At 40.1% G+C, this 16,662-nt stretch overlaps 1 protein-coding gene across 3 annotated transcripts in view; it reads right to left on the reverse strand.

Annotated features, from left to right (window-relative positions):
• Nucleotides 1–6,529: 6,529 nt before the first annotated feature.
• ANK2 (ankyrin 2) overlaps nt 6,530–16,662 on the reverse strand; it is a 346,470-nt gene continuing 336,337 nt past the window's right edge. For all 3 annotated transcript variants that reach the window (XM_061164158.1, XM_061164159.1, XM_061164160.1), the window contains 7 exons: nt 15,565–15,657; nt 14,991–15,074; nt 14,715–14,879; nt 13,535–13,717; nt 12,050–12,141; nt 8,912–9,022; nt 6,530–8,809 (listed from right to left, as the gene is read on the reverse strand). In XM_061164158.1, coding sequence (XP_061020141.1) covers nt 8,626–8,809; nt 8,912–9,022; nt 12,050–12,141; nt 13,535–13,717; nt 14,715–14,879; nt 14,991–15,074; nt 15,565–15,657 — 912 coding nt within the window. In that variant the 3' untranslated portion in view covers nt 6,530–8,625. The remainder of the gene's footprint in view (nt 8,810–8,911; nt 9,023–12,049; nt 12,142–13,534; nt 13,718–14,714; nt 14,880–14,990; nt 15,075–15,564; nt 15,658–16,662) is intronic.

Below are 16,662 nucleotides of genomic sequence, written 5' to 3' on the forward strand. Positions count from 1 at the left end.
TTGGACACACAAAGAGACACTAGGCTGCCTACACACAGAAGAAAGAAAATGTGAGGACACAGCAAGAATGTGGCAAAGAGAAAGAGAAAAGAAACTAGTCTGCTGACATCTTGACCTCAGATTTCTGGCCTGCAGAACTGCAAGAAAACACGTCTGTTTTTCAAGCGCTCTAATATGTGGTGTTCTTTTATCACAGCCCTAGGAAACGAACACACCAGTCTAAACAGTAACTGCATCTTTGGAACAACAGATGCTCCACATTGTCCCTCTGATGCTTTGGAGTGACAAAGTGTGGTTGGTGAGGTGGTTCTTTAAGGTGTCAGATATTTGGGAGTCACTCAGAAAGTGCACACAAGGCCCAGCTCACGCAGAAGTTGCTGCTACACTCGTGTCATGTCAATCCTACCTACATTACGGCTTAAAGGATGTTTGAGTTCGACGCCCAGAAAAAACTGGCAGGATGAGGATTTTATGCTGACATTATAATTCAATTGTTTCTGCACAACCACAAAGACAGCTGTTGTGTTCAGACCTACCTCCAGTCCAGCTCAGGCGTCTGCCAGCACTTCTCTCTATAGCAGCTAAGTTGGACCTAGGAGAGTTTGGGTGGTTTTATCCAATTCTGCAGTTTTGAAAGTGAAAAAAAAAAAAAAAAAAAGGAAAGAAAGAAAACCCCCAATAGAACATGTGTGGGAAGTTTGAAAAAGGATTGGAAACTAGAACTGTGCTCTATGGACCTGATGAGAAAAAAAGAGATCCTGAAGAATCCTTCCTCAGAAGAGAAGTAAATCAAAGGCTTAATTGACAAGCATGCCCTGTGAGTCTCTGGGAGGAAGTAGCTAAACTTTATTTTCTAACCTAGAGGACTCCCACCTTCAGTACCAATTCAGAGGCTCACTCCTTCCCACAGAGGTGGAAGGTCACAAACATGGGTCCATGCCTACTGGCCTCCAGGGACACATAGGACGTGGTGGCATTTCTGGATTAAAGGTAGCAAGTGGGGCAGGACTTGCTGTCCTTCCCTGTGTCTCGTAAGGCGAGAGGATTCTGAAGCAAGCACAGTCAGCCCTCCTTATGTGGGGTTCTCTATTTTCGGATTCAACAAACTATGGATCAGTTTTTAGCCTACTGAATCCCTGGATGCAGAGCCCATGGATTTGGAGGGCAGACTCTATCAGGCAATTTTATATAAGAGACTTGAGCATCCGTGGGTTTTGGTGTCCATGGGAGGCTTCTGGAACCATCCCTGGAGGATAATGAGGGATAACTGATTACCATCTCTTATTTTACTCATAAGGGAATTGTATTCAAGTGGGTAAACCTATTCACAAAGTCACATAAATATTGACATAGCTAGGCTGATTCCAGTCCAGTCTTATTCACGATCATCTATTTAACCTTTGTGTCATCTATTTAACCTTTGCTTCACGGAGACATTTCAAGGATGTATCAACTGAACATTTCCAGTGATTGAAGATATCTGTTGAAGTGCTACAAATACCACTGTCAAATCTTTGGCTGCTATACAGAACAACTGCCCCCAAAGTATATTGATGTGTATTGGTATATAAAGTATATTGATCAATATATTGATGTATATTGATACCATGGAGTAATTAAAAACAAGGGAGTACTTGTCTGAATATAATAATAACAATAAGAAAAAGAATAGTTTAACTTGTGTGCAGGAATTGGATGGGAATGCAGCTTTTTCTTAAGGTCTTTAAAAGATTTTCTTAAATAATCTGTTGAGTGAGAAAAAATTGTATTACATATTTACATAGGTGATTCATTCTAAGATTGTAATTCTAGCTTTAATTAGATCGGAAATAAAAATCATACCTTAACTGAAGGAAGGACAGTGTAGTTTTTCAACAGGGCGTGCGTGATGACTGAAGACAGACTTTCCAACAGCATCTTTTATAGCATAAAGAAAATAAGCAGACCATCTTTACTCTGTGAATCAAGAAAATCTTGTAATGATTTTGGCGCTTATTAAATATTTGTTTAGCTTCCCTTTATCTGTCTTACTGTGTGCTTATATCTACCTGCGCACACCCAGAACTTCCATGGTGACATAAATGACAAGGGCAACTCAAGTTTAAATTCAAGTCTGTTTCAATGTGCATATAGGTGATCTGCACCTATCCATGGTTAATTCAAGTCATTTATGAGATATGCATATCTTCCCTCAGTCTAGGGGTTCCCCTCAACTTCACATTTTAAATATTTTTCTGCAAAATGTGATATGAATCACTGCTCATTTTTTATTTGGGGTTGCAAACCACATAATTAGACATGGGAAGACATTGAACATTCTCTGATGCTTTAATCTCCTAATCAAGCTCAAGGAAATGGAAGCTCAGAGTTCCTGTCAATAGAAAGCATAGCACATGAAATAAATGGGATGGTCACACAGCCACTCCCACTTTGGAAAAAATTCTTTTACTGTTGATTCTTTTTTCTTTAAAATACTTCAAGTATAACTGGTAATTCAATTTTGGAAGATCTTACAAATCAACCAGGCAGATAAGCCAGATCCAGTGAGTTTTCTATCTCATACTAGGTGAGATTTAAATAAATCTTAGGTTTTTACCTTGCTCCTTCATTTGTAACATGTTTTTTTGTCCTCTCATTTGTGTGTGTGTGTGTGTGTGTGTGTTCCTGTCTTACTGGATATTTGGCCTGAGGCTTCCAGCACTGGAGTCTGTAGGCAGCTGGGAAGAGCTGTGTCTGGGTGCCAAAATGAGGACCTTCAGGAGACTTCACCCCAGTTAATATCCTCTGGGGTCTGAGGTTCTCTGTCAGCCCAGCAGTTTGTACTCTGTGCTCCCACCACAGGAGCTATGGGGTCATGAACCAAGGTTTCCACAAGCCGCACAGTGTGGCCAAAAAAAAAAAGGGGGAGCAGAACAATAACAAAGAATAAAAACTAAAATTATAAAGCTAACAGATATATTAGGGAAATATAAATGAAAAAATAACCGGAAGGTAAAACAGAACCACAATAGCAAAAAGAAAAAGAAAAAAAAAAAAAAAGAGGACCAGAAAAGGCCTTGGCATGAGGGTGAGGTGCAGGGAGGGGGCGGGGCCTAGGCTCAGGGCCTGGGGTGTGGGGGTGGGACTTAGGACCCTAGCAGGCACCCTGGGGCCTGAGTGGGTTGGGGAAACACTAGCAGCATTTCCCTGATTTTCTGAATCCTTGAGGGTCTCTCCCCATCCGCACTAATCCCCTTGCAGTGAGTGGGCCTCTCCAGGTGTGGGAACACCTCTCCTCCCCAAGCCAGCCCTCACCACCCCCAACATTCTACCTGGTCACTTGGGGGTCCCTCGTGTCTCCTTGTGTGTCAAGGTCCCCCACCAGCATCTGGTAGGTGCCCTAAGTTATGAGGAAATGTGAACTCCATGTCCTCCTACTCCTCCATAATAAAAGCCATATACAGCAGACCCAAAGCAAACATCCTTCTCAGTGGTGGAAAACTGAAAGCATTTCCTCTAATACCAGGAACGAGACAAGGATGTCCAGTCTCACTACTCTTCAAAACACAGTTTCGGAAGTCCCAGCCATGGCAATCAGAGAAAAAAAGAAACCAAAGGAATCCAAATTGGAAAAGAAGAAGTAAAACTGTCACTATCTGCAGATGGCATGATACTATACATAGAAAATCCTAAAGATGCCACCAGAAAATTATTAATACTAAAGCTAATCAGTGAATTTGGTAAAGTTGTAGGATACAAAATTAATGCACAGAAATCTCTTGCATTCCTATATACTAACAACAAAAGATCAGGATGCAAAAGATCTGTACTCAGATAACTATAAAACACTGATGAAAGAAATCAAAGATGACACAAACATATGGAGGAATATACCATGTTCTTGGACTGGAAGAATCAATATTGTGAAATGATTATATTACCCAAGGCAATCTAGAAATTCAATGCAATCTCTATCAAATTACCAATCACATTCTTCACAGAATTAGAATAAAAAATTTTACAATTTGTTTGGAAATACAAAAGACTCTGAATAGGCAAAGCAACCTTGAGAAAATAAAACAGAGGAATCAGGCTCCCTGACTTCAAACTATACTATAAAACTACTGTAATCAAGACAGTATGGTACCAGCACAAAAGAAGAAAAATGTAGATCAACGGTACAGGATAGAAAGTCTAGAGACAGACGCACACATCTATGGTCACCTAATCAATGACACAGGAGGCAAGGGTATACAATGGAGAAAAGACAGCCTCTTCAATAAATGGTGCTTCAAAAAATGGTAGCTGGACAGCTACATGTAAAAGAACGAAATCAGAACACTACATAACACCACACATAAATAACCACACATAACACCACCACAAATAAACTCAAAACGGATTAAAGATCTAAATGTAAGACCAGACACTATAACACTCTTAGAGGAAAACATGGGAAAACCACTCTGACATAAGCAACAGCAAGATCTTTTTTAACCTCTGAGAGCAATGAAAATAAACACAAAAATAAGCAAATGGGACCTAATTAAAAGTTTTTGCACAGCAAAGGAAACCATAACAAGATGAAAAACAACCCTCAGAATGGGAGAAAATATTTGCAAATGAAGCAACTAACAAAGGATTAATTTCCAAAATATACAAACAGCTCATGCAGCTCAATATCAAAAAAACAAACAATCCAATAAAAAAATGGGCAGACCTAAACAGACATCTCTCTAGAGAAGACATACAGATGGCTAAGAGGCACATGAAAAGATGCTCAACATCACTAATTATTAGAGAAATGCAAATCAAAAGTACAGATATCACCTCAGACTGGTCAGAATGCCCATCATCAAAATATCTACAAATAACAAATTACTAGAGAGGATGTGGAGAAAAGGGAGCCCTCTTGCACTATGTAATGCTCAAAATTCTCCAAGCCAGGCTTCAACAGTACATGAATAGAGACTTTCCAGATGTGCAGGCTGGATTCAGAAAAGGCAGAGGCGCTGACTCACTAGAAAAGACCCTGATGCTGGGAAAGACTGAAGGCAGGAGTAGGGGATGACAGAGATGGTTGGATGGCATCACTGACTTGACAGACATGACTCCAGGAGTTGGTGATGGACAGGGAAGCCTGGCATGCTGCAGTCCATGGGGTCACAAAGAGTCAGACACGACTTAGTGACTGAACTGAACTGAACTTGCACTATTGGTGGGAATGTATATTGATAAAGCCATATGGAAAAGAGTATGGAGGTTCCTTTAAAAACTAAAAACTACTATAAGACCCAGCAATCCCCCTACTGGGCATATATACTGAGCATATATACTTTTGGGATATAATCCAAAAAGACACATGTAACCCCAAAGTTCACTGCAACACTATTTACAATAGCCAGGACATGGAAACAATCTAAGCATCTAATGACAGACGAATGGGTAAGAAAGACATAGTACATGTATACAGTGAAATATTACTCAACCGTAAAAAGGAGTGACACTGGGCCATTTGTCGAGAAGTGCATGAACCTAGAGTGAAGTAAGTCAAAAAGAGAAAAACAAATATTACATATTAATACATGCATGTGGAAACCATAAAAATGGTACAGATGAGCCAATTTCCAGGGTAGGAATGATGTAGAGAATGAACATGTGGACGTGGGGGTCGGGGGAGGGGAGAGCGGGACAAACTGGGAGACTGGCATTGACATATACATACTACCGTATGTAAGCTAGATGGCTGGTGGGAACCTGTTATAATGCTCAGGAAGCCTGGCTCGGTGCTCTGTGATGACCTAGATGGGTAGGGCTGGGGGCGGGGATGGTGGGAAGGCAGCTCAAGGAAAGGATATATGTATACACAGAGCTGATTCACTTCACCATACAGCAGGAAGTAACAGAACACTGTAAAGCAATTATACTTCAATTAAAAAAGCATAAAATAAATAAATAAAACTTGACCAATTCTTAAGCTGTGCCTTTCTCTTGTTTTTGCAGTAAAAATGTTATAGCAGCACTGAAGGGTTTCCTTCCAAAAACAAAACCAAAGATACTCTCCAAACACAACTGATTTCAGTTTTGCACATTCCTGCCCTGTTCTTTATTTGGGTTAATGGATCCATTTCATGTCTAACTCTCAGTCAATGAGAGATGAGCAAAGCCCCCGAGCTAAATGCTGCTCCCAAAGGCAGAAGGTGTTCTCTGGGCCCCATGACCGCATAGGAGAGAGTGAATCAGGGCCCTTCTTCTCACCTCTTCCAGGCCCCCAAATTCCCATTTCTCATTTACTCCTGATCCCAAAACTAAATATAAATCTTTGTTTTTCTCCTTTTGCATAACAATAACAATAAAAATTCTCTCAGGACAGGATACAGTCTGTTTCTCCCAGTGCCTAACAGCGTTGGGCATGGAGCATATTCAGTTCCCAAGTAAGAACAAAAGCAAGTTGTGTGTTCCTTCAGGCTCCACATCTATTCCATCTCTTTAATATTAATCTGTTATCTCCTGGAATCAAAGGTGAGTGACAAGAACAAATCACTGTTGCCACATTTAACACTTGTACATTTTATTTAATTAAATCAGCCATTGTACACATTGCAGCTATGTATTGTTAGTGTTGTATTTTTTTCCGTTAACTAATACATGCCCTCATAGATATATTCAATTAGTGTTATCACCATGGGAACAAGATGCTGATTCATCAACTGAAAATTCACTTCTTCTCACAGTATTCAAGTTTTTTGATTACACAGCAAAAATCAAAACCAAAAAAAAAAAAAAAAAAAAGGTGAATAACCATTATGTTGTTACACAGACATCATCTGCACTGCAAATAACACAACAGAAATGCTTTTCTTGAGCTCCAGTGAAGGTTTGGACAAGAAGGCCATGGTGTGCTCAAAAAGTTTCACCGCTGGCCTCCCTCATTTTGGCTGCCAAAGAATGCTTTATTTCCTATCCAATTGCCAAAAAGTGCTATCATTTGAGGCTTAGGAGATTTGGCTTGTGGGAAACCTCCCTCCCAGGAAATTTTCTCTCTTGGCAACATTACTTGAAATGATGAAGTACCATTGTTTGTCATCTTTCGGAACAATGAGTCATTTTTGCACAACAGGAAAAGACCAGATAGAATTGGAAAATGTTCAATCCCTGGAGGATAGACTCTGGTTTTTAAAATTTTTAAATTTCATCTTCATTGAATATACTTTTCTTTAACAAATAACTGATTCAAAATGTATACTGTTTATATGAATATATTTGTGAATATATATATGTTAAAATGCTACACAGCTTCAACCACTAGAGGAATGAGGAATAGGACATGGAAATCACTCAGATGATTAAAGTCCCTTCTTTGAAACAAACAGACAGCAAAGTGCACAAATGCACTTCAGAGTTTTCAAGGGAGTTTGGATTTCAAATAAATAAACTAAAAATTTTAAACCCAAACCAAATTTTTCAGGATTTCTCAATCTCGTCTGCAAGCTAAAAAACAGACCTAGCAGAAAAGTGAAAAGTGCTTGCTGAGGGTAAAAAGAATGAAAACCATCGATGTGATTAGAAGAGGGGTTTGTGGTTTGATTCTTAAATGCTACATGCAGGTATTAGAGAAGATATAAACCTGGAGGGAAAAAAAAAAAGAAAGAAAGAAATCACTTCAACATGGTGAAGGAGTTCAACCATTTGTGTTGGGCAAATCTTGCTTCCGATGAATTATCTACAGTGCAGTGGCCAGGAGAGAGTACCACCAATAAGACAGCGTGGTTTGCTAAAGCAGCAATGAAAACTGGAAAACTACAGTAGTTATAGCTTTTCAAAATACCCTGCCAACACGTCCCCAATCTAAAGGACCTGAAGATGCTAGACAGCTGTGGGATGCTGCTGCTGGCAACTGAACACCTCACTGCTTCATCTCGTTGCCTTGGCTCCCCGCCTCCCCGCCCTCGGTGACGGCTGGAGAGTCATAAATCATGGCTGGCCAGCACCAGCAGGAAGTGCTTAGTCAGGACAGTTCTTCAAGGTTATGACCCATCTTTAACTAGGAGCCAGGGCTACTGTGGAAATTCTAAGGACATGGTAGGTCTGAAGTGCTTCTTTTGTGGTAGAACTGTATTACCATTCGATTGTGTTAGCAATATCTTAATGAACCATAGTTCAGCAATTCCTCTAGAGGCCTTTTACTCCGTGATGCCCAGTGTAGTCAGGATAGGCAGTGGTTTTAATTTTAATGTAGTGTTCGTCTGAGCACTAGCTATATACATCGTACACGGGTATCTCTTGGAAGGATTCCTATGTGTCATCATCTGAAGAGGTCTGCAGGTGAAGTTCTCCCGTTGAATGGATTTTCATGGAGCTTGTGCAGAAGCCAAGAAGAACAATGGCGGTGGCCAGGTCCCAGGTAAGCACAGACACAACAAAGTTGCGGACACAGCATCCAGAATGAGGGATGCTATCTTTGGTCACAAATTAGCTTACAGTTAAAGAGGATGGGGAAAAACTCAAACCAAATGCCGCATGTTTGCTAAAAGTGAAACGTCAGGGTATCCCATTAATCAGGCCAGTTAGGTCACTCCTCTAATGAAACGGGAAGTTGCATATTGAGTGAATGTGTGGTTTCTGGTGTGAGAATTGGGCAGCCCCTCACTGGGCCTCTTGCTTTGAGTCCTCCTTGCAGAAATGCCGAAGGAGTTGCTGGAGGTCGTGCTGGAGGTCGTCCTGGTCTAGTGCTTCTGGGACATCCTCCAGGTGCTCCAAGTAAATGCGTTTTCCCTGCTGGTCCTTCACCACAGCCCTCTTCTGGGTTCTAGCTTTACTCATTGTTGTCCTGGAGGAAAGCAGACAAGAGAATGTCACATTCTTTCTTTACTGCTAAAGGCAGCCACTACCTTTGGTATGAGGGGACCCAAGACATGAACGTGGTACTTACTGTCGACGCTTCTGTACTGGGCTATCAGAACAACTACAGCCATCTCTGGACTTCTTTCTTTTAAACATGGCTCTCCTATTTAAATGACTCATGAGATTTCGAAAAAGGATTCTGGAACAAGGCGTATTTTTTTTTTAAACTTTAAGAAATATTTCAAATAAAAGAAATGATGCTTTCATATGATTCTCTTAAGAACTAACCATACAATCATGCCTGTTTTGATTAGGGAATGCAGATTTAAAACAACGTGCATTCAAGTGTGTTCAATTGTGAACAGCTCTTTGCGACCCCCATGGACTATACTCTGTGGTATAGTCCACATGGCTCCTCTGTCCATGGAATTTCCCAGACAAGAATACTGGAGTGGGTTGCCATTTCCTCCTCCAGGGGATCTTCCTGACCCAGGGATCAAATCCATGTCTCCTGCATCGGCAGTCATATTCTTTACCACTGAGTCACCTGGGGAGCAAAGTAGCATGGCTCCTTCTGAAATACTGATTCCATATATAATTTTTGACAGCCTAAGAAAAATGGCTTTTAATTTATTTAAAACACTTTCACTTCCAGCTTAATCCTTAGAGTCACTATCCAACTCAGACTTCCCAAAATATTCTGAAAGAACTTTCCCACGGGATATAGGTCTTTAAAAACTGGAATATTATTCCCTCAATACAAACGAAGGTTACTACCAGCAAAAAGATGAAGGTCTATCCTAGCCTCTGAAATTCCATCTGGAGATGGGGTGGAGGGGGAGGAATGGGGAACGAAAAGGAAAAGACCACCAAGAGACAAATCCTTCTTGCGTCTCCCCAGAGTCCCCGCACTGGCCCACTTTATACCTCTTACAGCCACTCGGCAGTCTACGCTCTCTTGGCTTCCTCGTCAGACTGGTGATTACTGGAGAAAAGGGGCAATGATGGACTATTACATTGGTATGATTATTATCCTGCATCCTTACTGCAAAGTGGTCATACTGTGATTTGCTCCCTCTCTACTCATAAATACAATTTTTCATTCCACAAATATGTGGTGAACATGTCTTATGGACCAGGTACAATTATTATAATAACAAATAAGGAAACTGGATCTCAGAGAATTTAAGCAATGCTCTAAATTAAAAAAAAAAAATAACTCAGTTACTATACAGCAGGGCCAAAAATCAAAGATTTCAGGATTTGAATCTATAATCATGAGGCCATGGAGACCAACTTTATACCAGCGTTGGAAGTATCAGTTTTTGAAGCTTTACCCAGTATTTTCCTTACGGATTCCTAGTGTCAAGAAGCTGAGGGTTCTGCCCATGGGCTGCCCTTAAGCATTATTCTTCCTTCTAACATCTCCACACATTTGTTAAGATCACCTTGATTTTTAAAGAGGCTGACCAGTCAAAACACTTCCGGCTTACCTTTGGACATTTTGTTTCCCTCCTTCTCTTATCTCCCCTTCCCTTTGAGTCTACATGAATTATTTTGTATCTGAAAGCAAACTTTCATTTGTTCCTTTTGAGTAAAAGGTCAAATTTGGTGCCAGTGGTTGAAGTCAGATTGTTTTGTAACTATTGAGCATCCATATATATATATATATTTTTTACCCACCCAAAATGCAAATTTCTGACTATTGCCACCAAGATCTAGTATAAACCTTTAGGGCACTGGCATTGGGGGTTAAGCTTCTATCAGAAGACACTGCTTGGTGTTCTGTGTCCACATATGTCAATGAATGTGTTTATGAATACAGGACTCAGTGGAATGAATTGTATGCCTATCAGGGGAGCAGTGGGTATGATCAAATGTCTTCAGCAACATATAAGAAAAAGTGTTGCGGATCACAAATAGACTTCCATAAACTAAGTAGCTGTGGGACTGAACTGAGATGTCTATATTCCTGGCTTTAAATTCACCAGCTGTCACCGAGAGTTTTGGATGAACTGGTCTCAATCTAATTCCATCTTAAGATCTCATGATGCTAGGTGGTACGCAGTTTATGTGGTCCCATGTGAGTAACTGAGTAAAAGACGTAAAAGTTGAGTATAAAAAGAACTTTCTCCTTAATTCATATAGCATTTTTAAAGTTCTGTGAGCAATTACTCTCTTAAATTCCTAGCTGGGGCTGTTTTTCACATGTGGTTGGAGGGTGGAATTGTGACAGAACCTTTAATTTCACTGTTCTAATTATTATGTTCTACAGGCTAAAAATAGCCTTGTAGAGTACTATAAATGACAATCTTTCTTTTCTTTTCACTGAAATGAAAAGCGCAGCAGTAACTTCAATTTCCATTGTGTCTTCACTGAGAAGCCGAGAACATTTTGTTAATACACACAGCACTGCTAGAGGCCCAGAAAGAAGTGAGGTAACAGTGCCCAAGTTTACACATGGAACAAGCAGTGGGGATAAGGTAGACCAGAAAGCCTCAGAGCTAGTCCTTGTTCATATGCATAGAGATGAGCTGCTTACTGCTTTTATAGTACTTTCTGAATTTATTAAAGCCCCCGGTTTCAGCCTCACTAGGTACTAGCTTCATGGGTATCAAATTTATGCTCATGTTATTTGCCACTCACATGCAGAATCACGAAACAGCTTGTTTAAAACAAAAACAAAAACCCATCAAAGGAATGGTTTACCAAGATTGAGCTGAAGGCAGCTAGGTTAATTTGTGAGCAATTTAATTTGATTTCTCTTATGCTGTTCTACAATGGAATATCCCAGATGGTTGGCCCAATGAGATTGGTGACTTGCTGAAACCTAGGAAGTGACTGTGTAAAAGTCATCTGACTATTTTCATGTCTTAGTATTACTTAAAAATTTTTTTTGTTATTTGTTTATTTATTTATGGCTATACTGGGTCTTCATTTCCGTGGTATGTGGGATCCTCCTGGACCAGGGATGGAACCCAAGTCTCCAGAGTTGCCAAGTGGATACTTCACCACTGAGCTACCAGGGAAGCAGCTTAGCATCAGGAGAACACTTCAGGAGTGACACAGTGACAGATCCATCACTTGACAGAAGTCTTAAAATGCAGGGTGAGTCTGTAGTTCCCAAGAGGTGTTAGGGTAGATGTGTGGACTCTATCTTTTCTTAAAATTAGAAAACCTTTAAAAAGTGTTAGTTGGCAAAGCATCACCCCATGCTAACCCAAACCTTCTAATTATTGATCCATCCTCCTTCAGGACTTCATTCTCTACTAAACTGGGGGAGTAGACTTTCATGTGGCTACCTGTGTAACTCAGAGCCTGAAATAAGGAAAAAACAGAACAAGACAAAATCCATCATAAACCATAGACTTTAACTTAATCTATCACTCTGCTTAATGGATAGTCAATATAAAAACACATGCTTGAAAGAATAAAGGAAAGCAATTCTTAGGAGCAGATCTAAGGATCAAGTTTTATTTAACAGGTCTGTAAAATTTCTTCCATTCATGAAGGAGACTTGTTCAACTCCTTTACAGTTGTCCCTACCTATACTGGTTAATTTCTAATTTCCTCCTTGCCTCACCCTGCTCCTTTCTACAATGCAGACTTTAATGACAAATACAATCAATAATGATCAGAGGCAAAAACAAGCAACAAACAAAATAAAGCCCAAAGTGTATAACTCAGGTGATTCTTCTTTTGATAGTTCAAGGTCACCAGCTGTCAAAATGTGAAGAACTAAAAGTATTATAAATAAAGTATGCTCTTAATATCCTAATGCATTCATATATAATCTCAATGCATACTGTGGGTATAAAAGAGGGCATACACATAACACTTAACTTCAAAATGTTTCAATAGCAAAGAATGTTTCATGGATGTATTTTGCACATGCCCACCAGCCCTTAGCTGAATCTTTGGGACCACAGGTGTTTCAAATTTCAGATTTTTTTTCTTTCTGGATTTTAGAAAGGTGATATGAGGTATATGCTCTATATTCTAGTATCTCAGTTGGGGCAGGAACAGCATCCTAAAATCACACCCATTAATGTACCAATAGCAAAACACAAACATTCATTCTTTTGGAATAAAAAAGACTCCAAGTCATTACAAGTCCATGTCAGTTTACACTTAAGTTTTCCTGCCAAACTAGCTTGCTACTAACTTAAAAAATTTGTTTTGGTTTTCAAAATTTGGGGAATTTTTGTATTGTAGTAAGTGTTTATGGATGTCACTGTGGACCCATTTTGTAATTATTGAAAATCAGAACTTAATTATAAATGCTTGATTTATTTATGGTTATGAAAGATATCTGAATCTTCTTTAATGCTTATCATTGGAAATATCTGAGAATATCCATTAGCAAAAATAAGGGGCAATATCTAATTCTTTCCCTTACTAGTTGGAAGTACAGGTCAGTTCTGAGACTTTTAGGCAAGAGGTACCATCATGCCCCAACTTTGGAGATTCTGATTCAGAATGAGCTGAAGTGAATCCTGGTCATATGGATTTATAAAAACTCTTCAGGTGGCTCAAATGAATACAAGTTGAGGAAAATTATTTCACTGTACACATTATTCAAATAGGAATTCTACTCTCTTGAATTATTCTGCATCCTTCCATGAATACAGGTATGGAATGACACAATGATAAATCATTTTCTTCTCAAACACAAGGCACACATAAAGACAAGGTGATGATGCTTCTATACCTCTTCAAAGTCATCTTTGGCAGAAGGAAGATCAGTGGCTAAACTAGAATCCCCCAGATGTTTCTCCATCCTCTCTCCATGTACCATAGTGGTCTTAACAACTTTGCTGACTCTACGGCCTTCCACTGGTTCAGCCTGAAATTGTGAGGTGCTGGACAAAATGCTGGGCTCAGACAAAGTCACCTGATGAATGAAGGACACACAATATACAGTTTCTGATGACCAAAATGTAACAGTGATGAATTTTTCTATGCCAAAACCCACATACTACAATGGTGTAATCTTAAAAACAGCATTTTGTCAACAAGAAGCAGAAAAAAACTACAATCAATTGGTAACATCTATATAATGACTATACAGACACAGCGCCAAATCAGCCACTTGGACATCAGTCGCTTGGACAGAGGCTGGTCAGGAGGTTTCATGACTGAGGAACTGGCTGCCCAGTGCAATGCAGACACAGCGCCCTGCAGATGAACTCTCTTTTCCCAAGGGTAAATGTGTTGTTCTGACATGAAGACAAAATTAACCATCAAAGAAGGATCTGACAGAGACATGAGAAACTGAAACTGTAGATTTTTAGAAAACCTCATGTGTAGAATAATAAAATTTTGAGGATGTGAATGGATGCAAGATGGTGAGAATGTCCCAAATTACATGTCAAAGAAAGTCAATACGTTTCTGAAAGAGGGAAGTGAAACTTGGAAGAAAGAAAAGTACAAATCGAGGGAGTTTCTGGATCCTGATTTCAGTGACTCTGAAATGCCAAAGTTTAGAAATCCAGCATTTACCAAAGGTGCCCTAGAGAGGGCTGCAGTGAGCGGCTGGGTACAAGCACCTCAGTGCGTCTGCACAAGTTTTTTCAGAACCTACCACCTGCCCGCTAACAGGATTGCTGTCTTTTAAATGTTGACTCTTGGATGTCTGCTGCAGTCAACTGAACGAATGAGAAAGTGGAGATGAACAGGACCAAAGACAGTGAGCACAGGGTTACATATCCCCCTCGTGGCTCTTTAAAAATTTTCCAAATCACGAAGACAAGAATCAACGTGGAACTAAACACAGACTGCCTTATAAAGGGGAGAAGGGAGGCCAACAGGAGCAAACGATCTCGTCCGCCTCCTGTGAGCTCTGTTTTACACCTCCCCATAAGTCAGCTCTGGAGGCGTCACGGGCTCACCTCTGACTGCTCGGTGTCACTCTTCAATACAATGCGCTTTATGACTTTGGAATAGCCATCCCCTTCTTCAATATTGATAGAATCCTGCGGTGTTCCCTGCATCGTTATCTCTTCTTTCTCTGTGCCGTCAGAGGAGATGAACCGCCTGATGATTTTCCTAGTAACCTAGAAGATATTTTTATTCATGTATCTTGTTTTTGAGTGACAGTGCCGGGGTACTGATAGATGTTTAGACAGGACACTTCCATCAATCATGTTAAGATACTAAGATAATACCTTCTTTACCACGGTGTGTCCATGCTCATCGATGTATTCTTCTTCTGTGACTGTTTCTGGGGGTATGTCAGGCATATCATCTCCCTACACAGTTGAGAGAAAAGGGTCACTTCTGTGTTTGACATCAGTGCTGGAGAACTACTCCCAAGTGCTTATAATGCAAGGAATGTTAGAAAATTAAAGGAGCTTTGAGAAGCATTGCTGAGATGCCAAATCCTGTCAAGTAGTATGTTTAAAAGAAAAAAAAAAAAAGGTGGGTAATAACATGCTAGAAAATCTGACCAAAGTTAGCTCAAACTTAAACAAACCAACAAAAATAGACCAGCCAGAGGTGAGGTGGGTGGAGCTGGAGATGCTAAATCTTGCTCTTGCTGTTCGTTCTCTCAGAGGGAGGCTGTGGATGTCATTACTGCTGCATTTCTTTACAAACAGAACTTAGGAGAGGTAGGATCTGCTTTTTGAAGGCCATGCACTACCTAAGGAGCATGCCAAGCCCTCCACTGAAGGTGGGTCACTCTCAAAGGGTTATGGGGACAGAAGTGTCCCAGACGTGCAGTAATGTAACAACTGGTACCTGAATAATCACTCGTCGGCGGACAACCCTGGTTGTTACCATCGCCTCCTCATCTGAGCTGGCCTCCAGCTCACCTAATTCCTCTGTTAGCTCCTGGTGGAAGCATGGAAGCAGGGTTTTTGTTTATCATGCTAAGGAATGTCTTCACTACAGGTTTCTGTTTTAGCTCACACTGGTTTCTGCAAGTTCTATTCATGGAGGCTTTGGTGGAAAAGCCAGGAGGGGTGAAAACAGCAATGCTGGGCTCAGACTTTAGTGAGAATATAGCTTCTTGTTTACTGAATTTAAAAAAAAACCTGAAATTCTGAAAGTTGCCTGAGCACCCATCTGTCAAAGTACATCAGAAGAAAGAAGCAACTTGCCCACTCTTCTTGGACTTCAACTCCTGATGCAGACACAGATCACAGGCAGCACAACAAACACTTTTGAGCTGTTGATTCTTGGGCTCAGGCTGAGAATGACCCACCAAAGGTACAGAAATATCTTATGCTTGTAGCAGAACTTTCTGCAGGAAGTCAAAATTTCCTGTAGCTATTATCTGGCCAGTAGTGAATTTCCCTGCCATCAGAGAAGACAGGCTATGAATAGTATTAGACTCATGGTGCAGAGAAGCGGAGGTGCAGAGGCCAATCCAATTTTATGGGTCTGGCCCAAAGCCAGAGCTGGAGCTAAGATCATAACTTTAGATGAAAACATATCTCTTGGGAACCATATATTGAATCATTCTTTCCTAACGGAGTACTATTTTTTTTTTTTTAATTCTATTGAAAAATAGAAAAGATTACTCAACTAAATTTTGTCAACATACTTTAAAATACCACTTATATTTCCATATTCTTTCCTGCTGCAGGAAAACATGTAAATTCCAAGCCAAATTATACTTTAAGTGCACTTAGAAATCTGCTGCCTAGAAATACGGTCAGTAAGAAAAGTGACTGAAATTGGACCCTTAAGTCAGGGTCATGAGATGAAAAGGGTCAAAATAGGAAGCTTAAGAGAAAGAATTAGAAATTCATCAAGAATAAGTAGAGTAAGTAAAATAATGTGGAATATAGGGCAATTTATCAAAATTTACTTATATGCATAGGACAGATTAAA

The sequence above is a fragment of the Dama dama genome, chromosome 17 (genome assembly GCF_033118175.1).
Source record: "Dama dama isolate Ldn47 chromosome 17, ASM3311817v1, whole genome shotgun sequence".
Lineage (NCBI taxonomy): Eukaryota > Metazoa > Chordata > Mammalia > Artiodactyla > Cervidae > Dama > Dama dama.